Here is a 24,610-nt window from a genome sequence, read left to right as displayed (position 1 = left end):
GAGAATAGAATTCTATTCACTGTTAAACTCTGCTATTCAGATCCAATGTTACCTTGTAGACCAGCGTATCAATTAACATTGCTGCTGGAAAGGGGCATTAAAGCTCCAAGTAACTATAATTATTATTTAAGTTTACATTCTCATAAATTACACATTATTTAGTATATTTAATGATATTAGTCATTAGAATGACAATATAATGTATAAAGTGTACGATAGCATGATCGTATTTTTATATGAAAATGTAGTATATGTTTTAATATAACTTCTAATATGATACTAGTGTGAGAAATTTTCTTTTTTTGATTATATTTTTTGATTATTATCATTAGTATAAGCATATTTTAATACTACTTACAAAGACGAATCCTTGAACGCTGTTTCAGAGTGAGGATAGGATTATGTAATCATTTACGTTTGATACAATTTATACTCATCTCGCAAAAATATTAAGAGGATAACATGATGTAAGTTACGATAGTAATTACAAAAATAAGGCTTCCAGAACGCTGGGGACGCTGGAAAACTGTTCGTGAGGCTGTTATCAATGCTGTTGTGCTTGTTGTTTCTTACGCTCTCTAGAAAGTCTGTGCGCACCTTGCTTGGACGCTCAGCTTTCGTTTGGCAGCCGTTTTCAATGGAGATCTCGCTTGTCGAAACCGCACCAAGTGCAAAGATACCTCTGTTATTTGCTTTCTCAACACAAAAGACCTAAAACTGATTGAAATTCACCACCAGTTAGCGGAGGTGTTTAGCGAGGCGTAAATGGATATCGAAAAAGTTCGCGAGTGGTGTACGGAGTTTGCATCTGGTCGTACTGAAATCCACGAGAAAGAAAGAAGTGGGAGACCCCCGCGATCATACAGTCGTGGAGGTAAAACAAACCAAGCGTGAAGGTCGGCGAATCACCCTGGATGATCTTTGCGTTTTGCTTTCTGAGGTTTCTCGAAGCACGTTGGGTTATTTAAGGGAAAGTTACAATAATGGAAATTTGCGCAGCAATACTCACAGATATGTTGACTCATCTCCTGAATTTCTTCGCTGGTATGCGGAAAAAAAGAAAAATTTTCGGAATCGATTGTTACGGGTGACGAAACCTTGGCGTTTTATTTCAAACATGAGACCAATAACAATTTTGCAAGTGGCGATATTCCTCTTAGCGCAAGACGCGAAAATTCAAACACAGTCCGCGATAAAATCATAGCAATTGTGTTTTTGGATCGAAAGTGGGTATTATTGGTCGACTTCATGGATTTTGGTATCGCAATAGACGTGACGGGTATTGTGAAACACTGAAAACTTTCAGACTGGTGATACAGAGCCAGAGAAGATGACTGTTGAGCGAGGGGCGTGTACAGTTTTTGCGACAACTGTCGCTCCCACGTTGCACAGTGATCGGAAACTGGGAAAAAGCGGTCAAAAATCAATTTTGTCAACTTCGCCGCCTATGAAATCGGTATTGATATTTGATTACAAGTATCTCTCCTGCTTCCAAACCCGTCACCTTTCAGGACATAAGAATATTTTCGCAGTCCATAAAATGCATGTAAACATGAACAAATAAAAATGGCGAAAAATCAGTAAAAATGAAGCAAACAATATGATACCGATTATACCATTTATATCGTTTCTGAGGTAGATGAAAGCCGTTGAATAGTACATTGGACTCAAATACTGTGTGTTAAGTGAAGAGTTTTGTTTGTTATCCATTGTCATATCATTTATAAGGTAGCTTTGTTAGTGTTACTGAAAAGTCACATATACGCTGATGTTAGTAGCTCTGCATTCTAAGCTTATCCTTGCTTATCTGCAAAATAATGTTTAATGAGTTGACCACGAATAGTACAAATCTTGGGCATTAAAAGTAGGTGCAGCCAAGTGCAGCTGAAGGACTCAGCCCTGTCTAACTGGAAATAATGAATAATGTTGTTGTGATGGAATCAAGATCCGCTATCTGAGCCTAACAAAGGGAAAAGGCATATTGTCTTGTACGTAATTTGGATTGCCTTCGTCCCTAAATCAAAGCTGTAGTGAAAGCCTCATACATGCTGCAGTTACAAAATATCGATCATGTGGAAGCTGTATATTACATGTCAGTGCAATAGTATATAAGAAAATTCTATACTGAATATTTTAATCTTACCGAAACAATGTAATCATGAACTAGATTACATTCCACTAAATACTAGTGTTTCTTCGAAGATGGTGCGAGTGTAAAACCGCGAAGTATCCCAAGGCCAAACACACATTTGTTTTCCATCATCTTTTTATTAGCTGCACATACAATTAGAAGCAGAGCACATTGAACCTGTAACCGCTTATTGGATGCATATTAACACTTATCATAACGTTGTACTGGCTAGAGATATCCAATTCACATAAGGCGTCAACATGTTATGTTTTCAATTTATAAACTGTATGTATGATTCACGATGGTGGGTTTCAAGATGGTGGCTTTCATTGTTCTGTGTCCTCCCCAATTTCTCTTTACTTTTATTACTCCCCTACATTGTTCCTTTGGTTATATTTTGCAGTATTTGACATTTATGCGAGGGGTTTCCACACTTTTGGGCTACCCTGTACATATAACTGCACTATTATAGCACGAGTTCTCCGAATCACTTTCGCAGTAGTTGCAATCGACTTAGAAACAATCGACAGTTACGTATAGAACGACAGACAGACATCCGTCAACTTCAATCGTTTCGGAACAAACTATTTTTGTCCGCCTTTTCCAAGTTCCCGACCACTGTTCGTCGTTCTCTTGAAATAGTTTGAATGGGACATAATCACCCCTCACACTATTGTCTGGACTTGGCATCTAGTGAGTACCACTTCTATACAATTGTGCAAAAACATTTCTGCGCAACACGCTTCAACAACGACAATGATATGAAAGATGAGGTTCAGCTCTTCCTCAAACATACGGCGGAGAACTTGTATGGTATGGGCATACAAAAGCTGCCACACAGCATCTTCAAAAATGCATCAACCGAAATTGCGATTTCGACGGGGCGCTGAAAAGTTCCTTGCTTTGCCAAGTAAAACAGAGGGCTGTGATTACATTTATTCAACGTATTCCACAATTAAATTAATGCACTTTTGCCAGAGTTGTTGAAGCTTTTCTAGCCCATGCAAAAAAAAAAAAAAAAAAAAAAAAAAAAAAACCTTTTGATTGACCCTCAACTAGCCCTCAGCAGCCGTGCGACGTCAGAAATGTCCTCAAAACGGAGACCATTCAGGTGTTTTTTTCAAGTAGAATAATAGCAAATAGTCAGAAGTAGCCAGGTCTGAAGAGTAAGGTGGGTGGTGCACCAATTAAAATCTTAGGGTGGCCAATTTGGCAGCAATAATGTTGGACTTGTGTACGTTTCCATTATCATGCAATATCTTGATCCCTTTCGTAGGCTTTCCTCTTCGTTCCCCTTAATTTTCTCTTTCTGTTGGTCTAGAAGATTAGCATAATGCTCTATGATGATGGAAGCGCCATTCGTTAGGTAGTCCTCCATTATAATGCCATATTTGTCCCACAAAACAGACGCCAGTACTTCTTGTTGAGGGATTTCTGGGTATGAACCCTTTTGGAGTGGAGGAACCACTATGGCGTCTTTCCTTTGACTGTTCCTTGGTTTCGGGGTCATAAATGTGCAACCATGTTTCATCTTCTGTCACTGAAAGTAATTTGTCTTTTCAAAATGAGCCAAGGTGGACTCTTCGACACGTTACTTCTTTTGATATATGCTTAAAAGTTTCATCACCCATTTCGCTGAAAGCTTATGCATGTTTAGGACTGTAGTAATAATATGTCAAGATCCTCAAGATATGTCAAATATTTGGGCAATCTTTTGGGCTGATATTCGACGATCCTCAAGAATCAGCGCATGGACAGCATCGCATGTTTGCTAGCCTGTTGGGGTTGACAAGCGTCCGCTGTGGTGCTCAACTTCCACCGTGAAATGACCAGCCTTAAAACGTGATATCCAGGTTTTACACAACAGTATGAAGGCATCTCTTGTCCACTTTTTGGCATATCCTTTGTAGACTCTCCCTGGAGCCATATTAACTTCATAATGGTCCTGAGCTCCGACGACGTGGAACTTCCTCATGCCTCTTCCATCTCAACATCTACCTGCAATGACAGATGTTATACAATCAGGCTTCAATTAATTTTATCATAGTTAAATATTAAGATATGAGGCTTTCATATGCCGACAAAAAAATTGTCAATTACTTTAATTTAAAGGGAAGAAGTCCAGGAACTTTCCAGCCTCATATTTAGTATAATTAATAAATGTATACATTTTAGAATGGTGAAAACATTATTGAGAATAATAAACTTTTGTACTTTTTAAAAATAGAAGTCCTTGCTTTTGGGAATACTTTCGTATATAAAGTTGATATTATTGGCAAAGAATACACTGTACTGTGAATGGCTTTGAGTAGCCGCAGGAAGTAGTTTTCTTTGTGTCTTAAGTTAGAGAGCAACTGAAAGTTTGGAAAAATCATAGAAAGTGTGGCAGTCACAATTCAATTTTCCTAAATCTTCCAATAATCTGTACAATTTCTTTCCTGCCTTCTGATTGTTAAGCCCCTAGAATCTAATGAAGATGCGTAGCTCTTTTTCTTGTCCATGTTTACAAAATCATACTAACTATTTGCATAACTTTTTACTAAAAATTTGGTCATTGAGTGTTCTTCACTGTTAAGAACAAAAATGCAAAGTACGGTACCTATAAAGGAATTACCTATAATAAAAACGTCTTAAATTTGAAAGTAATGCTACTATCTATTGTTTTTTCGAGATTTTTTTTCAAATTTACTTTGGATCCCTGTCGTGTTAGTCAGTGGGTCTGCAATCTGGATAAAGACATGATAATTGTGGTCGAAAATGCAAGTAGCTCAGAGGATGTTGCAAGTAAAACCTTTTCTCGTAGTTGCGTCCGACCTATGTAAAACTATCGAAAATCCCCAAATGGATAGTAAACTGAATTTGCACAACCCTATTCCCAATTGCAATATTTGTAATGTTTTCCTTCTATCATTAAAAGATTTTCATAATTTGAAGAGAAAAAAGAACAAAATAACAATATATAGAGTAAATTATGAAGATCTATGTCGTTTCTTGAGCTATGTTGAAATGTATTATCGTAACATTAATAGTATAGAGTCTATTATAGGTGTTTTACTTTATTTGTGGTAAAGCCCATTAATTTTCCAACAAACAATGCTTCGGTTACTTTAGTAAAGGAAAGTCGATTTTTGATTTGTAGAAATGTCCGCTTAAAATAATATTTTTCTAATGTTGTTTGTTTATTAAAACAAGGAAAAATCAGCTCATGTTTTGCAGAAAAGTAAAGATTTTCTTGGATTGCAGTCGCATGATGCTAGTAGCCAAGAACGTTCTGACGAGGAGACATTATGTAAATCGGTAGTCGAGATTGGATCAAAGGAGAGGAATAAAGGCAGTGAAAAAGAACACGAGAAAGTTGTCAAACCGAAGGTAAGTAACATTTTGTAATTTTATACTCTGTATTTAAGTGACATAATTGACATCAGTAAATTCAAAGAGAACTTTTATCTTTAGGATTTAGGATTTAGATTTTTGGGCTTTCGGCATCTAAGGCTATTTAGCCCTTCACGTTTTGAGGGATGACGTCCCTCGTCGAGCACACAATCCGTGGAAAAGGAAGGAAGAAAGGATTTGGGAAAGAAGGAAGCGGTCTGGGACCTATAAGTTAGGTACCGCCCCGGCATTTGACTGGCGTGAATGAGGAAAACCCAGGAAAACCTCATTCAGGGTGGCTGGTCTGAAAAGGCGTTTTACACTTTCGACCGAGTGCCCCCACGGGAACCTTTGTGTTTATCCACTACAAAGATCACTTGGCGCGGGCTTGGATCAAACCAGAGGTGAATGCTCTATCACTGAGCCACCGCGGCCCCCCAATACTTCTCTCTGAGTTAACTGTTTTGCAAACTTATGAAATATCCTTTCTTTTATAAATATCCTGAGCATTAAATCCTCGGTTATTTCCTTTTTGTATCTCATGTATCTGCAATTTTTCTCTGAACATGAAGTATAGATAAAAGAACTAAGCTTGAATAGGTTGATCATCAATTCTTCATATTTATTAGAGGAAACCAAGATTATGCTCCTATCTCTTAACCTTTCACTGAAATAAAATGGATAGTATGGTATATATAATTCATAACAAGATAAACGATGTAACTCATAACAGATGTTGTGCATTTTAGTGATATATAGAAGAGTTTACAATTATGGGATTCCGGAAATGTGCAGCAGGACGAGAAGCGATTGCGCTCTGCATGACAGTCCTAAGTAGACAATATCCCGCCATCGAAGTTTCCACTAAAGGATGCTTTTGCTAGTAGTAATCAGAACAGCGTCATTTTAGATTTTGTCTGGGGGGCAAGATCCCCTTTGTAAATAATTTTAACGTTTTTCATTGGTCTGTTCTTATTAAATTTTTAAAAAAGAATGTGTATGAATCTCAAATTCAAGGGGAACAGTTGAAACCATACCCTCGTCAAAAGACGTCACTATTCGGAACAACTCTATACTTTTTATCATCTAGGTAACACACACCAAGCACTGTGTGTGGATGATGTTTACAAGTCATTCTTTAAACACACAAGCACACAAAAGTAGTAAATTAATAATTTCACAGTTGTCTGAAATGTCCGTATACAGTATGAAACGCATGTTGATTTCACGTGCCACAAGCAGCGTGCAACAATTGCTCGAGTCATACTGCTGTGCGTTTTATCTTGTTAAATATAGATCTTTATCATCGCATACAGGAGGAATGTTTCATCGACGCAACTGCTCGAGAACATGTTAATGTATGCTTGAATGTACCAATAAGTTGCGTTTTGCGAGTCTTCAAGAAATGCTTGGATTTGGTGTAACTACCGCTCTATAGCCAGATAATAGTAATGAAAAGATTCGTTTACACATTTTTATCCAGTTAAAATAATGAATTAGTTGATTCTAGTAATGTCTTATTTCAACTCAGTCAGATTATTTAAAACTTTAATGAGGCAAGTAAAAATTATTTCAGTTTATATAGCCGTTAACCTTCTTGCGAAATTCATGCAAAAGTATACATTTGTATTTAATAAGACTACATCGTCCAGACAGTCACACAGCCAGCAATTGACAGCTGTTGGTATTAAACACTTACAAGGAAAAAGAAAAATGAAATGAAATGAAATCTTTGTTTTACGTCCCACAGTTATGCCGGTTAGGCTAAAGGAGACTGTGATGATGAGTAATCAATGAAATGGTGGAATGAAGGAAGTGGGAGGAAACGGGAGAACCCCGAGAAAACCCACGCACACGGTGTTTATAAACCACAAAGTTCACTTGGCGGAGGCTGGGATCGAACCCTACAAGGAAAGGAGCAGACCTCGGTAAATTAATTACGGGGCCGTTTCTCTCGAGGTGGTAGTGTACATTTAAGGTGTTAATATTACAAACTGGAAGAACGCAATAGCCGAAAATAGCTGAGAAAAAGAGTCTTGAAGCTTTCCACTCGCCGCATGTGGCAGAGTGAGAAGAATCTGCGACTCACGTGCAAAGGGTACCGTGTTTGGTTTCTCTTTTATTTTTACTATCTCTGCTATAACGCTTTTCTCTGCTATTTTTGGCCATTACTTTCTTCCAGTTTGTAATATTAACACTTTAAATATGCACTACCATCTCGAGAAAAATGCCCTGAAGTTCATTTACCAAAGTCTGCTTTCTCCTTCTTAGTCCATGATTCTTGATGCAGAAAAGTCAGTACCTATTTCAGGTTAGTATTCCTATTATTTGGGTAGTATGTTACCTTTACGCTCATTTTTATAGCCTCATTTGTGAAAAGGAGGAGAGGAGTTATGATGGTTAAACTCCAAGCATTCAAACAAATCTTAAAGGAAAGAGAAATATTATCACTTTAATCTTGTATATACATGCCTCTGTCTTGTAATCAAATGTTACGTGTGCTACAAATTTCTAACTGGAATGAATTAGTATTTAAGAAACTAATCATCCAAGGATGAATATAACTAATCATCTAAGGATAAGAAATGAAATAATCAATTACTTTTGGATATTTTCGACATCACACCACAAGCTATTAGGATTCGAAATGGTCTTAACTATAGAAATCTACTACATCGTAATGGCACAGAAACTTAACCATTATGGTTATCTAACATCGCAAATAGATGCAGTACTCACAGGTAGTTCAGCTCAGTTCAACTCCAAACGATGTCCTTCCACTCTCCAATCTTAATTACAACTCCTCGAGTCTACACTCCGTCCTCAACCAGCACAACCCCTTTCCGGGATTCAGGTGCTTCTTGGTTGTGGCGAAGAGCTTAGCTCAGGTCTCTTTCTGCAATCTCTTACTTACTTTTTTCCGTATAGGAAAACTTCCTATAATTGTGGTTTGATGCCGACGTTATCTGTTTTTATTTTTTTCTAAGCAGTTTGAATATCACTTCCTTATTTTATAGTAAACAAAATAAATTAAAAAATACATGTAAAGATTTTGGGTACTTTACAAATGATATGAATACATATACTACACATATATATTACTGATATAACATACATGTCTACTTATTTCTGCCACATGTAAAGCATGTTACTGTGTCATGATGGTTAACTACAAAACTATTGATTGCTTTGTAATAGGAGGGAAAACATAGAAGATGTGTGTTGGTACGTTCCATTAAAGAAATTTCATCAGCCCTTGAACTGGTGGTGTTCTTAGCATGTACTCTGCTGCTGTGTGGAATTATCGTCCAAGTGGTAAGACAACTTTTAGATCAGTTAATACTAAAATATAGTTTCCTTTTAAGAAATATAGCTTACCTTTTCCCCTAAAATTCACCCTAGTAGTACCGTATGTGTTTTTGTATATCCAGGAGACAACAAATGGCAAGAATTACTTGATGATCAATTTTGGCCAGGATGTGAAGAAACAAATAATAGGAATAAAGTTTATTGATGGAAGGGATATTCAAATCTGAAGTGGAAGAAATGAACCATTCCCGTTTTAACGATCGACACTACAGAGCAAAAGGGTAATCGATAAGGAGAGTGTGTTTCTTGCAATTGTTTAAGCATCCCAAGAGTACATTTCATTTCCATTTTCAACTCTCTACTAAAACCACAAGTGATACAAATCTACTCGTGGTTTCAATATCGATCTACATAGAGCTAAAAAAAGATCAGTGATAGCGAAAAGCGGATTTTTCCAATCGATTTAGCGTTCTAAGAATTGATACCATCTTCCCTCTTAACCCTACCATCTTACCTTCAAACAGAAATTAACAAAGCAACCACTTCCAGATTTAACGTTGCTCCTATAGAGTAAGAGGAGTTTTAGGAAAAATGGATCAAAAGATTGCCATCTTGGCCAATAATTAGTTCAAAATTTTTGAACGGTTAGTAAATCGAGTTTTTGTATTTTCTACGGAATAAACACATCACGTTAAGTCAAGTCATAGATTAGGTTTGGCTACACTATATGTAGTTCTCCAGATATAAGGCATACAAAAAAATTTTTGATAGAAATATACTGGATTTATGGATAAGGGCCACAAAATTTTTGAAGGGTTCCTAAATCTAATTTCCGCATTGTTTACGGATAAGCACATCATACTAAGTTAAGTGATAGTTTGGGTTTTGCTACACTATATGTAGTTCTCCAGATATAAGGCCTACAGGAAAATTTTTGATTGAAATATATTGAATCTATTGATCCAAAAACAGCTGCAGATAGTGAAAAGCCGTTTTCTCTAATCAATTAAGTGTCTTAAGAATGTGTTTTATTTCTGCTCTATCTTAATTAAACCGGAAATAGTAAATATCTAATTCCATTTCTGGTTTGAAAATTGAGAAAATGTTTTGCCATACTCCTTCAGGTGCTGCACACGTGATATTGATTCCAAGTCCCAATAATTCCCTCACTCACATTGGAGAAATCGTATTGCAGCGTTTCTGAAAACTATTCAAAAGTGACACCGCTTTTGTTAGTCAGAATGTTTACTGAACCACCTTTCGCTTATGTAGTTCTCCGCTTAGAAATAAATTTTTGTTTCGTGCACATACATACATATGAGGACTGCAACGAGATGAGACAGAACTCTTCCAAGAGAAATAGATATGCTTTTAGAGTCGAGAGTCGGGATAGCCAGAAAATTTTGGATGAGAGTTACCCGGTTTCGGATCCAGTGAGAACCGGTTATCTAATCTGGATCCAAGAATACGATATCTAAATCCAGAACCGAGAATCAGTTACCATGCTCTTGACCTGTGAATCGGGTACTTGGATCCATTATTACCCGGATCCTAGTAGATATTTCAGGAACCGGTTCTGGCCATCCCTAGTCGAGACATCTTTCACGAAATATTTTCGGTAAGAAAGTCTCAAATCTTCTCTCGTGTGCATTCCAAATACCTATAGAATGCTATATTTTGTTCATGTGTTAAATCAGTTCCCAAAAAAACATTTGTAATTTTCTATATTATTACAATGTTTTCTATAGCGATCAACGTTAAAATCCGAAATGATGAAATCCTGCCACTTTCGGTTTGAAGAGCTGGTTAACGGATGAGATAAATCCCATTCTTGGGATAGTTAATCTCTTCCAAAAATCTCTTCCTGATATCCTGAGATGCCTGTCTACAAACGGACAAACATAATCATTTTATAAGACTTCTGATACTTATTCGTACCACAGTATGGAAGTGTAAAATGTAGTTGAGTTATAAACAAATTATATCAGAAAAATATTAACATTTTTCACACACGAATAGATTATGTGCTCAATGAGAACTAAGATAATAAATATCAGAGCTAACGTATTAAGTGGAAACTGTTAAAAGAAATTCTGATTTTCCAATGTACACTCGTGTTCAAAATGATTGTCACATATCTATAACATACTTCTTGTAAGAATATAATTTGATAAAAGATTTTGCAAGGCACTTTTAGTACTGATATTATGTGTATAATCGGGAAATGTATATTTGTGGCAAATTTTATAGGAAAAGAATTATAAATACGAAAATTAGAATGAGTAAAACAAAATGTTGGTAAATGGACAAAAAAGTTTTTTTTCGTAATATTGTTCCTATTTATTGCGCTTTTGACATGAAATTTTCCACATACTTGTCTTTGCCGATTATACACATACTAACATTATAGCAAATACCTGGCGAATTCGTTATCAAATTATATTCCTACAATAACATATTTATAGACATGCGACAATAATTTTGGACATGAGTGCACTTACACATAGGATGTACTAACTGGTTGAAATTCTATTTACAAAAAGTAAATTTATATAATATTGGAATAAGTTAGGAGATCTAATACCATATATTGATACATTTTTCGTAGCCATTGAACATTTGGCAACAAGCTTCTGGAAAGCCATTTGGAGATCTGTTGAAGACACTAAATATAAGAGGAGATGATGATTATTGCAACACTTTAGAATATTTCAAAGTGCATACTTCCATTTCTGAAAAACTCAATGCTCTTACTTATGAAGTAAAAGATCTGAGAGAGAGGTAAGAAAGTATATATGAAATTATTTCATCTGACTATTTCTGTTCGCTTTTGTGGATTCCTTACATAATCGTTATTGATATGTAATCTTAACAATTAACCAGCAGAAGACGAAAATTTGCCAAATCGAAGCCTACTTTGAAAACGTATATCAGGATGAAGTTAAAATATGCATGAAGAATTTTACATATGACCATACAAACTCTTGCAGAACAATTTGAATTTATGCACTCAAAATTCTCTAAATTGCTGATTTACAAACAAACTCATTCACAAATTAGATTTAAACAACTCGCTGAACAAAACAATACGTTTCACCAACTATCCACTTTGGATTCATCAGATACTATAATTACACAGGTAGTGACAGAATATATAAGAAACAGCAAATATATCCATGCATCCTGATTGGTTACGGAAATCTACAACAGCCAGTCCCCTTATACCACACACGAAGAAACGAAACCAGAAACAAAACTCGTTATTCCTCTTCACCGCACCCTTTTGGCAACCATATACATTCATTTCTAACAGCAAGGCCTAATATAGGTAACAAAATGAGCTTTACAATTAATTTCATAAATATGAATACTAATAATATAATATATATTATAAATAAAAGACATAAGTTAATAAGTAATACTAAATTTACAGGAATGAACCTATACAATTTACTTTATTACTCTTTTAAGACTTCGTAATAACTTATTATATTTTTCTTGAATTTTACGTCCGGAGTTCCAGTTCATTCTGTTACTGTGAAGCCAAAGTGAATAGTTGGCCAAACTATTACACGTTAATAGCTTTTTTAGATTAAATGTATTATTTTGCTCGGCGAACAGTTTAAATCAAATTTATGTATACTTAAAGCAAAACTTGAATAATGGAAAACTCATTCATATTCCAAATATGATACATATAGATATTACACTGCTAAATTAGAGATATGTCATGTTTGGGAGAAAGTTGTTTCCTGTGCTCCGAAAAGTAGTAAAATATCTATGTGGAATTGGGAATTGATAGTAGCCAAACAGGCCGGACAATAAGTTGATGGCAGTCGAGAAGACCGACAAAGAAGCCCACAACTTTCGCCCAAATATGACACGTCACCCCATTAACTTCCTAATTCATGCTTCAGCCTATTATTTAATTACAAATTGATCTAATTAGATATTCGTAAGCAGTCAGTGAAAAAAGTGTATTTCCAAATTAACACTTTGTAAAAGAAATAACTTGTAGTTTAAAAATATAAGAAAAGTATATTTTATTTTACTTTCTACAGAAGGTATTTCTTATTGATTTACCATAAATACACATTAAGACAAATAGGAAAAGATGCAAATAGCTATGCTATACTGTTTATACTCTAGCTGTAACCCACTTCAAAATACCTTCTGTATTTGCTGGTGCCTTCCTGCTTCTCTCCTCAGTTTATTGTTAAAGTCCTTCTAATACGTTGGTATGCTTTTGCGCTCCACTATTTCTAACATAGGGTTAAAAGTACAATACAGAACATTATTGAATAATGTTGCTGTTTAGTAATTTGCAATTTATAAGAAGATAACTAATACCGCTAGTTACTATTTTCTACTGCGCTTAAATCTCACTTCGAAAGTGAGGAATTAGTGCGAAATATTCGAATTAATACTTCAGAATATTTACGGTATTCATTTAGAATGGGTTAAACAACCAAATTATTTCTTAAGTATTCTTAAATGAAGTAAACAAATAACATGACGTAAATAAGGAGCTATAATTAAATATGCTTCCGTGTACTCCAATCAAAAAGAGAGGACGGATATGGTGATCTTGCAATTCATTTGACAGCATAGTAAGATGTAACAAGAATATTGAAATTTCGACAGTGTAATGAGACTCAAGATAATAATTCGTAATTATATAAAGGATTGTAATTGTTTAGGACACTGTAATTGGGCGAAATGCTGGTAGTTTATTGTTCAATACACACTTAAAAAATAGTCGAGTATCGTCAGCTTTGGTAATCATTAAGAGCTTACTGACCTCAATTTGGAAGTTAGTACTCAATTAGTACACTCCTCTGCTAAACCAAATACCATAAATTGTGTCCGACAATGATAATCGTCGTTCGCAGTTCTGAGATATCTTTTTTATCTCGTGCAAAATATAAGAGGCTGATAGGGTTATTTTATTCTATCAATTTTCAAAGTGTGCTTATTTCATGGAACACCACCTGTTGTGTTCTATCGAACCACTAGGATTATGAACTATCACAGAACCTCACAATTTCCACTACAGCAAAGTACGTTAAAGCACTGTAACAAAGAATCAATTCTAATCCTCCCTGCAGCTTTTTCCATAGGTCTTTGAGGGTGATGTTATAAATATTGTTTAAGAGTCCAAATACTTACAAACCCATTGGACTGACATCAGAGTTTTTGACACAATATCATAAAAGAGAATACCATGTATTCCTGTTTTTAGCTCGATGTTATGATAAAACAAGAAGTATATATATACGAACACTTTGTCGATATGAATCCACACTTACTTGTCGGCAGCTCCGTACAAACTAGATACGTATGTCTTCCCGTCAGGTTGTGTTACCAGAAGTATTTAACTTTATGTTTTAGTCAACCTATCAAGTACATCAAACGTCTTTGGTAATCGACGTAGTGACAATATTTTCTACAGGAAACTTTCCCTGTATTAGCCTCAAAATTTGCCACGCCCTTTATTAGAGGTATTGTGTTACTTAATTGACCTATGCTATCATTAGATAAATGTAGATTTCATCTAATATGACAACCATCTTCCATTTTGACCACGTCAAGTATCTTTTATGCAGTTTGTACCAGTTTGTTCACCAATGTAGCCAGAGTGAAGGTTGTGATACTTTTCGTTATGTACGCAACACAGGGCAGGACGGTGACAAGACAAATGGTCCGTTCAGTGCACAAAGTGTTCAAATCTCATCACCAAAGTTGTGAGAAACAGAGACATAAAGTTTGTACACTTCGATTTAATCCATGGCAAAGTGAAAGCTGTTTTTAAAAACGTGTAAGTTTCAATTTTAAAATAAGAATTCCACTTCTCGAAATCCATTGAGGTTAGAGATTCGAATTTCGGTTTAGACTATTCTTTAAAATAAAATAAGACGTATTTAAGAGAAGTTTGGTATGTTCTCTACAAGTGAAGAAAAGGACGAACAGAAAAAGGTGGAAGTTACAATAATCAAAATGCGATGACCATATCTTATAATCTGTTCAGGTTATGGAAATAAAATTTGGTATTTAGACATTTCATTGAAGATAATTAAAGACATGTTCAAGCGTTTATTGATACAAAAGTTATAGATTTTACAGTTTTGTTCTAAGTGAAAACATTTTCATATCCTTAAATATTGTAGCCCTCACAAGCCTACTAAATATGTACTTTTAATTATAGTACCACATTGATTTACGCAAGAAAATATATGCAGATATAAATCTGTCAAAATTAACCTAATGAAGAAGTTGATCTAGTTTTCTCTGGAGTTAACACGTATAGTGTAATTAGTGAAGTAATGTTATCATCACAAATAATACACTTGTTGATGAAGCCATTTATTGGGTTTGAAACCTTTAAATTCGAATCGAAAATTTGATTCATATAGTCTGGTTTTTATTTTCTGATGTTTCAGACTTGATTGGACATTTTGTCTGTAAGATGATTTCTCTTTTTTTTTTCTGCTAGTTTCGTTCGATAGAATCCAGATTGTATGTCAGTAATTTCCAACTGGGGTTCTGCGTCGTCACAATGGATTCAGGTACTAATAAGCAGAATGCAGCAAATCTAGCATTGGTAGAAGTGAGTGGTGACAGGCAAATGAGTCATAGCCATGATTTTGCAGATACAATACTCGTGAATTCGTGGCTAATTGAATATTGCCAACATTTGTTTTATTGCATTCCATCTATCTCGTCCTCATACCTTCTTCGTTTTCGTATGTTCTCTTTCTCCAGATTCTGATGTTAATATCGCATTTCTACGTCATACATCGGCGAGTTAGGAATGGCTGTTCAATCATAGCTATTTCAGTTGAAAGACGGTTGATGGTCAGCATAGTATATATTGATGGTTCTTATATCTATAGTCAGTGTAGTAATTTGAAGTAAATATTATTGTTTTTCAGCTCCAATAAACTAAAAAATATGAAAACGAAATTGGATAAGTTATTTCATGAGAAGAGGATCTGTTGTCTAGAACCCGCAATATGCCAAATGTTTTCTGATTTTGGGTCGGAGGCTACTTACTATACCTTGAAATCTGAGCTAATCGAAGAGGACATAGTTAACTTAAAAAGAAATTTTGACAAACTAGATGATAAATTCAATGGAAAGGAAAAGTCTTGTAAAGGTTAGTAGTACGTCATTAACTGAAATAAGACTAAGTAAAATATTAATAATTCTGAAGAATTTTCAGTTTAATATTTCTGCTGAAATCCACTTTTGTTACTATAAGGTGAGTAGCAAAATACTAGAATATGGTCAAGATGGCTGAAAATGCTGTTATTCGCCTAAAGGCATGACTGTGTAAATGTATGTTTATACTAGAAAAGGCCAGACTTGTTTATATGTGGCCTGACCTCGTTATGTACATGAAGGAAAACCATTATGTAGGTCACCGCAATGTGAATAGAATGTAGAATGTAGGTTCCTATGAATATTTTTAAAGTTTACGTTGGCATAATCATAAACCCCCTGTAGCTCACAATATTATGCTAATTTTACTTTTATACATATGAATATTTTAAAATTTTCCTTTGTCACGTAAAAATCACTTCATCATATTAATTTTAATTTTTTTCTTGTCATTATCATAAACTCTATATGTGCCAATTCATCACATATTAATGTTTTAAATTTTCTATTGTAATTCTCTTTAAAATTTACATTAATAAAAAGTAACTTATAAAAGTATATTTTTGTAAAGGTAAATGATATAATATTATTTTAAAGAATTATGGATAAATATAAGGATTTATTGATTTATGCAGTTACAATGGATGCGTCATTAATTTGTATGGACAGATTTTTTGAATTTGTATTGACTTTGCAGCATGAAATTTATTGAGACCGTAGTTGAATAGTTGGATAAACATCTGCTTCATATGAGCCCTGAGAAGAAACCGAAATTAAAATTGGTGGAAGGAGTACCATTAGAGAAAGCGGATTGTGAAATGATATAGTACACCGTCAAACGACGTAGTGGAAAATTTGCATATGATGAAAATACTTTGATCACTTCATCTTTATTTGTGGATTTGACACCTTTAATTCGCCTTATATAGATTGTTTCACACCGCTCAATTACGTAATGTATACACATTAATTTTATTTCTGTACCTGGCACCGTTAAATCAGACCATGGATATTTTTTGTTTTATAATAAGCTTGACCTTAAACCTGACATACAGATAAACTTGACCTTACGTATAACGGATTGCTAAATACAATACACATTCTATAACTTTATTACTAAATTAAAGATCACGTGGTATCACGTAATAGTTATGCCACAAAAATGTTATTTAAATATGAGTGTAAGAAGAAATTTTGTATACAGCTAAGCTAGATTCTTTCTTCAAATTCAAGTCTTAGACTTTAACGCAAGCTTTAAATTTGAGGAACCTACGAGGAAACACCAATGTGTAAAAGACTGGTTGAAAAATCGTACATTACATCATTTTCAACCGTCTCCAGATTTATTTATTGAAGTACACATTAGTAATCTGACCGGACAACCAGGTCACTTTTATGTAAGGAAAGTACACAAAACTAATTATTTTCAAGATTGGCTATAAAAATGGAAGAAAAAATGAATTATTTTCGTCCGTTTACACCACCGAAAACAATGTTTGCTTGCTACCGTTCTCACTTTCAATGCCAGATTACGGAAATCAAAATTATTACTGTAAAACTTATTATGTATCTGAAAACTGTTATAAGAATACTGTTAAAAAATGTGCATATTACAAACTGTCACGTGATATGGTCGGGTTTTAAATCATTATAATAACTTCGACATCACTGTATGTCCGAAATTGACATTCATTAGAAAATTAAGCAAGGGTGCAAACAAAAGGAGATGGCGTTGAAAAATTTGTGAGACTAATATGTAAAAACACATGAAATAGACTAAACAACAAAAATATTTGTGAAACTGTATGCTCTATTGTTAAAAAATGTGGTTATAAAAGTATGAAGAAAAAGGACAAGAAAAACATGATTTTTAAATATTGTGTTTATACGAGATGGTATCAAAAATTTTCGAACCTGGTTCTGTTTATAAGAACGTACGTTTCTATCTACGTTTACACACTGTTACCAACAAAATAGTTACCTTCTTTAGGAATTCAATGCTCTAAGCGTTTCTGCCCCTGCTGGAATGTGTCCTATAACTCTTCTTATCGAAGCATGTCAAGCACTTTCTGCAATTCGCATGGATCTCCGCAATAGTGTCCAAACAGCGACCTTTGAACTGAATCTTCAGTTTCGGGAAGATGGCGAAGTACGGACTAGACAGTGCTGAAGTGCAATCATCTTGTTTCTTGTGATAAACTCACGTGTAATGAAAGCACGTAGACGGAAAACTTTGTCGTGGTGAAACAGTCAGTTTTCCAGATCAGTTCGCTTTCGCCGAACGTCCTTCCTAAGACACCTTAAAACGTGACAGTAGATCTCGCTATTGGCGCTGTGGCCACTGAGGACGAATTCATGATGCACAATGTCTAAAAAGATGCTGAGAGTGCACTTGACTGAGTTGCGGACCTGCCTCGTCTTTTTCGGTAGTGGAGATAGTTGGCCTTTCCACTTTGACTTAGGACTATTGCTTTGTTTCGTCACCGGTAATGATCCTAACATCAGGGACGAAACGAACTGCACACTGACGGAATTCTTGGCAAACTTATTGGTGATGACTTTGGTTAGTTAATCACGCTTTTCTATCCAATCAGAGTAATCACGACGATGAGAATGATGGCATTGAGAAATTCGCAAACAAGGCTTCTTCTGAATTTCCGTTACATTTCACAAAAATAATTTTACCGTAAAAGAGTGGAAATTAAAATGTTATTTGTGTGGTCAAATACAGAATAAAATTACAGAAGTTTATAATTATTACTGGAAATAATTCTGTCACCGATTTAAAACATAGTTTCTAATGTATTAAAATTTCATTTCTTATTGATAGTATGACATGTTATAAATAGTTGTAAATTTCCATTACTGTTCTCGAAGTGGATTTGTATACAACCAAAGTTAATTTTGGGTAGTTTTGTCAAATTTAACAAAAATTTCCAAAATAAGCACCTTGAAAAGAGCTCTTATTTGTATAAAAATACATAATATTGCTTTTGACTGTTGCAATGGTCTGTACAAGCAGCTTGATAAAAATTCAGCGTAACAACTAAAGCTACTTCCCTTATATGTAAAAAAGAAAAGGCGTGGTAAGGAGAATGTAGGGAGCGCCGAACTCTACTTCACCCCGGGCGTCGAAATCCCTTGCTACGGCTCTGCCTCCATCTGAATTCACTGATATTGATGACGTGAGCGCTGAGCTCACCCGCGACCAACCGTGTGGTAGCTTTTTCATCATTCTATATAGATACAAAGGTGTATCCAAAAGTTCCAGGACAGCGCTCATAACATGCAAACTACTTGCAGTTCACGAGTTTCCCGCTAGGATGTGTTGCGGTGGTGTCTTGTGAGCCAGTGTGCCGAGTAGCGTGGTTTGAAGTGGAAGCGTTTGAATGTTCCATGTGTTTTCGTGTGTTGCATTAGCCGTCTGCGATCTTTTATATCTCGGTGGTATGGCGGAAGTTGAAGAACAAAGGGTGTGCATCAAATTCTGTGTGGCATTGGATAAAACTTCATTACAGGCGATGAGAGCATCTTATGCTTACGACCCAGAAACTAAACTGCAGTCTTCTAAATTTAAGAGTCCTGGGTCTCCAAGAACCAAAAAAGCACGCATGGAAAGAAGCAAATTCAAGACGATGCTTGTTTACTTCTTTGACCAAGAGGGGATCGTACACCAGGAATTTGTTTCACATGGAAGCACGGTCAATGCTGACTTCTACTGTGATGTCCTAAGAAAGTTGTGTGAAAATGTGCGTGGCAAAAGGACACAGAAACGGTATAACGGTAACCCCACTCTCCACCACGACGATGCACCTGCACACCGGTCCTTTAAAGTGGCGCAGTTTTTGGCTAAGAACAACATGACAGTGGTTCCCCATCCACCATACCTCACCTGTGACTTTTTCCTTTTCCCCAAGATGAAGCTTCTGATGAAGGGGCGAAGATTCGACACCATTCCAGAAATTCAAGAATAATCGCAGCGGGTACTTGACACTATTCCAAAAAGGACTTCCAGAAATGCTTCCAAGCATGGTAGAAACGCTGGGACCGCTTTGATGCAAATGGGGAGCACTTTGAAAGTGATGGAGGAATTTAACTTCAAAGGTAAGAAACTTTCAATTTACAGATTCAGTCCTGGAACTTTTTGATACATCCTTGTATTACGTGATTTTTTTTAAATTATAATAAATGGCGTATGTGTATAAATGATTAAAAAATAAAATATGCAAAATGCAAACAAATGATAAGAAAGTGGTAGCGTACAAAAAGAAAATATATTAAGCATAACATGCGCATTATTTACAAGAAAATAAAGGGTGGGCGGTGGACTCATCTACCGTGTGACTTAATGGGCTGCGACCAACGACGGGTTAACAGACGTCTCTATGATCAGGAAAGCTCTAGCAACGATCATCGCCCATCTTGATCAGTATTTTAGCAAGAGCAGGATACCACATACCAAACAGACAATTGTAGTACTCCCTTATTAAACAGTTGTTTGGTGATTACTCATAACCTGCTCTGTTTAAATAATAGGCGCATATTCTTAAACGAAATGTATACGACGGTATTTCCAAGAGTTTTCTCCTTTATACTGAAGTATCACACCAGTCGTAATACTTCGTTCATGGCATATAGTGCCATCTATCGAAGGTATAATGAATTAGTTTCAACAGTGTAGCTGTATCAGTTCGCTGGGGACAGTCATTTGAGTCAATTTCTTTGCATTGAACTCGCACATTGCATGATAATGCTTCAGTCCGAGGAAACTAAGCATCCTTATAGCCAAGATTTAACGACTGATTTAAATGTCAAACTTACGCAACTATACAATTGGAATTGATACAATATTTTTCCAGCTACATGACACTATATGTCCTTTCTTAAGAATTTCCTTCATAGTTTCCCTGCAGAGGTGACGTTTACCTACCTTTTTTTCGAACTGTCGAATTCAATCATTGAAGAACACTGCAGATAGAAAGAAAAAAATGTCCCACCTCCATTATGACGTCATTTGAGTTGTCAAAATGGCAACCCTGAAGTGGATTCTTCAGGTGTTCGAACAGGAGTCGCTCAGTGCCAGATCAGGAGAATATGGTTGGTGTGGGAATATTTTAAAGCTACATCTAGCGGCTACCACTGATTCTGATTGGGATGCATGAATTGGTACATTTTCCGCACGAAGACGGATCCCTTTGGTGAGCATACCACGGCACTTTTGCATGTCATAACTTCCTCATAAGTGAGGAGTACTATGCACCAGTGGTAATATCACCCTTCTGAAGATATGCTGTAGGGACGATCTCACAACAGTTCCGAACCGATAACATTACCTTACCGGCATATTTTTGATCTAACCTTTTAGAAGGAGAGAAGATGAGTTGTGCTTCTACACTTCCCTCATGTCTTTTGTCAGACAACCATATAAATAGATTCAATATTTGTTAATAGTTATCACACGGGAAAAATTTCTGTCACTAAAAACTCAACAAATGACTCAACCTGTTACGCCGTGTCTGTCTTTGAGGAGATGCCAGCAAATGCGGAACCCAATGTGCTAATACCTTGGACATAAGCACTTCCTCATGAATTAATTTTCACACACTTCCATAACAGTTCACTTCGTTGCGTGATCTTATGTATGATTATTTATTGATCTCCTAGCATCATTTCTTCGATTTTTCTCACTGTGGCAACTTCATAAGTGATTGATTTACTCTAGATTTTGGCTCATCTGTAAGGGATATGTAATCCGTTTGAGGATTTCTCTTTAACCTTACGACAGTATCATAGGATGGGCAATCATACTATACACAAATTTCATTTCACCGTCAATTTCATTGCACCTTACTAAAGCCAAACGTTACTTGTAAAGAAATTAAATAATACGTGAATAATTCTCAATAAATCTTACATGTAAGTTCTAATGTCCGCACATCCCAAATTATGTCAAAATTACTCAATAATTTCTGAGGAATAATTAAAACTTTCTAATATCCCTTCGTATTCTATTTATTTTCTAAAGATTTTGTGTATTATACTCCGCGTCCCTCGAATTGGCGTATGGCGTCAGCCAATGTCACTGTTACCAGACCAAACCTTCAGTGACGAATTTAATCATTCATAATTGTCTACAAATACGACCAAAATCAATTATCAATGATTAGATTCCTCCCTGAAGATTTGGTAACGGCACACTGCCACCTTATTGGCTGATGCCTCATACGCCAATTCGGGTGACGCGGAGTATAGTGTTTATGCTTCTGCACCTTTGACAAAAAGAAATGGATAAGCTACAGAGCCTTTTCTTAGTTTTAGAGTTGTTTCTTTTAAAATCGAAGATATTGGCTATTACAGTAAACTTTATCACTTCAATTTCTTAATCTAAATCACGTTAAGTTGACGTTATTGCTAAAACATTTATGTGCAAAATGAGAACAAAATTATAAGACGTTTTTCAGAAACTTGCTCCGATGGAAATTCGTCTCCTCCTCCCAAAGTAAACAAACTCTAGTGGATTGTTCAGGAAAAATGAATTATATCCCATTGTCAGATTATTAATGAAAATTTTATGAAATATGAACAACATTTCATGGGGTTGTTTTAAAAAAATCACCAAGAAAATTCCCCAAGAGTAAACTATTCCTAAGGAATTTTCATTATTAATAAGCCATATTATCAAGTTACTAATGAAATGTCTATATATGAAATATGAACGAAATCTCCTGAGTCATTCTCGAGACAATCTTCAGAAAATAAATCACTCCAAGAGAAAATTACTCCTTTTGTATTTTCCCCAGAGAAATTACTTATACCTTAGTACAGGGTTGTTAATGAAATATAAACAAAATCGATAGATCCATTATCGAGAAAATCCCAGTTTTTCAGTTTTACCCTTTCATATATTACCTTATTTCTTAGACTAGAAAAAGAAATCGGAAACACCACTAGAGTCTGTTACGAAAATCTGCAATTTACCACTTGATGTAGCTACTATTAATCATATGGCTTCTAAAGCAAGTGAACATGATTACATATGAACGAACAAACGGCCAGACATTTAAAAATCACTTTTTTGGCATTAAGAGGACGTGAGTCGTGCAAATCTGTTCAGTTCTATAATTTGGTATTTCCCAATCACTATACTTTCGTATTTCCCATCACTCGTCACTCGAAAGTAAAGAAATCTGATTAATCTTTTTATCTCTAGTGACTGATTTCACCATTTTTATCCTTCTTATTTTTACTCGTACCCGTCATATCTTCACTATAAGGATGTGAAGTTTGGCATCAGAAGCTGGGCTCTCATATTTTCTACTTTTGTGTTGATACAAACATATTCATCTTAATAATCATTGTTAGTATATTTTTAACATTATTATATAACTTTCTTCATAGCTTTTCTAACGCTGTTTAACATTATGTTAATTGACCTTGTATTAAATATGTTCCAAATAAAGAGCCACATCATCTGAAAGCTTGTTTTGCTCACTTTTCCTGATTTGAAACAATGGCAACGTGTGACAAAGGCCTATGAACCAATCAACTACTAAATTATATTTTCTTGCACCAAAACAGCTGCCTTCCCTATGTACGCCCTCCTTCCTGTTTGTCCTTAATGTCAGTACATTGAATGGAATTTGTAAGTGTGTGTCTCCGTTGGGAATCCCATTTCAATTACAGCTGTCTTTGTGTCATTTCTTGATCCATATGATGATCTTTGAAATCCTTGTATTCCACCCACTCCTACTTATTATTTCTGTCTGACCCGTAGTAACTTACGTAAGTTGAAGAATCCTTCAAAGAATCAGGAAAGGGCAATTTTTTTAGTGTGCTAAATTCTCGTTGAATATGTTTTTCTTTTGAGAATGTCTTGGTCATATCTAATCAAATAATTGTGTTTCATTAATAGTGATGTATAATATGTTTCCTTTTTTTAAAAATTCTGAAAGGTTAGTTTAGTGGTGATGTAGCTTATGTTCCTTTCATTTTTCTACAGTACCTTGATCGATTTAAACACATTCCATAATTTAGTATTTCAACAAAAACACTGCAGCATGACGTGACCTGTTATTAAATTTAAATTAAGTCTCCTAATATATAACTTGTGTAATAATTGCATCCTAAGTGTTACCTGTAATATTGTTTGGTATACTACTAGTTAATACTATTACTTTTCTTGTTATGACTGATACATTTTACAAAATGCATTGATGATTCTTTTCTTCTTTTACAGCTAATAAGAAAATATAACTTCCTTGAAGTAGTGTTTAGACTGCTACTGGAGATTAAAAATTCAAAATCTTAATTGGTCCGTTGATCTTTCCTCTTAGAAGTAGTTAGTAAACATATCAAAGATATTACACTCTTTGCAAAAGCAATATATTATAATTAGAACTTATTTATTATGAAAGATATATATATCTATTTGACTTAAAAGAAATTTGTTATTACAAATTTAGTTTGATTTGAACAGAAAATTAAGTAGATTTAATGCTATTCAAATACTATTACTTTAAGAGTTCTATCTGCAAATATTTAAGTTTAAATACATTTCGTCTGGTAATCAAATATTTTGATATGGGCTATATACAGTATCTAAGTTATCATAATAGTGGATAAGAAAGTGTTTCATAA

General features: G+C 35.1%; 1 protein-coding gene across 2 annotated transcripts in view; it reads left to right on the top strand.

Annotated features, from left to right (window-relative positions):
• The window catches only part of LOC145694049 (uncharacterized), a 31,908-nt gene extending 7,624 nt beyond the window's left edge, over positions 1-24,284 (top strand). Inside the window, exons 4-8 of one of the 2 annotated variants that reach the window (XM_081770188.1) lie at positions 5,375-5,500; positions 8,702-8,818; positions 11,421-11,593; positions 15,745-15,968; positions 24,210-24,284. In XM_081770188.1, the coding sequence (XP_081626314.1) occupies positions 5,375-5,500; positions 8,702-8,818; positions 11,421-11,593; positions 15,745-15,968; positions 24,210-24,226 (657 nt within the window). In that variant the 3' untranslated portion in view covers positions 24,227-24,284. Of the gene's footprint in view, positions 1-5,323; positions 5,501-8,701; positions 8,819-11,420; positions 11,594-15,744; positions 15,969-24,209 lie in introns of both variants that reach the window. The other variant, XM_081770187.1, reaches the window with a different exon arrangement.
• The last annotated feature ends 326 nt before the right edge of the window (positions 24,285-24,610 follow it).

Source organism: Thermobia domestica, chromosome 9, assembly GCF_964235325.1.
Source record: "Thermobia domestica chromosome 9, izTheDome1.hap1.1, whole genome shotgun sequence".
Taxonomy (NCBI): domain Eukaryota; kingdom Metazoa; phylum Arthropoda; class Insecta; order Zygentoma; family Lepismatidae; genus Thermobia; species Thermobia domestica.
The sequence above is the reverse complement of the archived record's forward strand: the minus strand, read 5'-3'. Positions and strand labels throughout refer to the sequence as shown.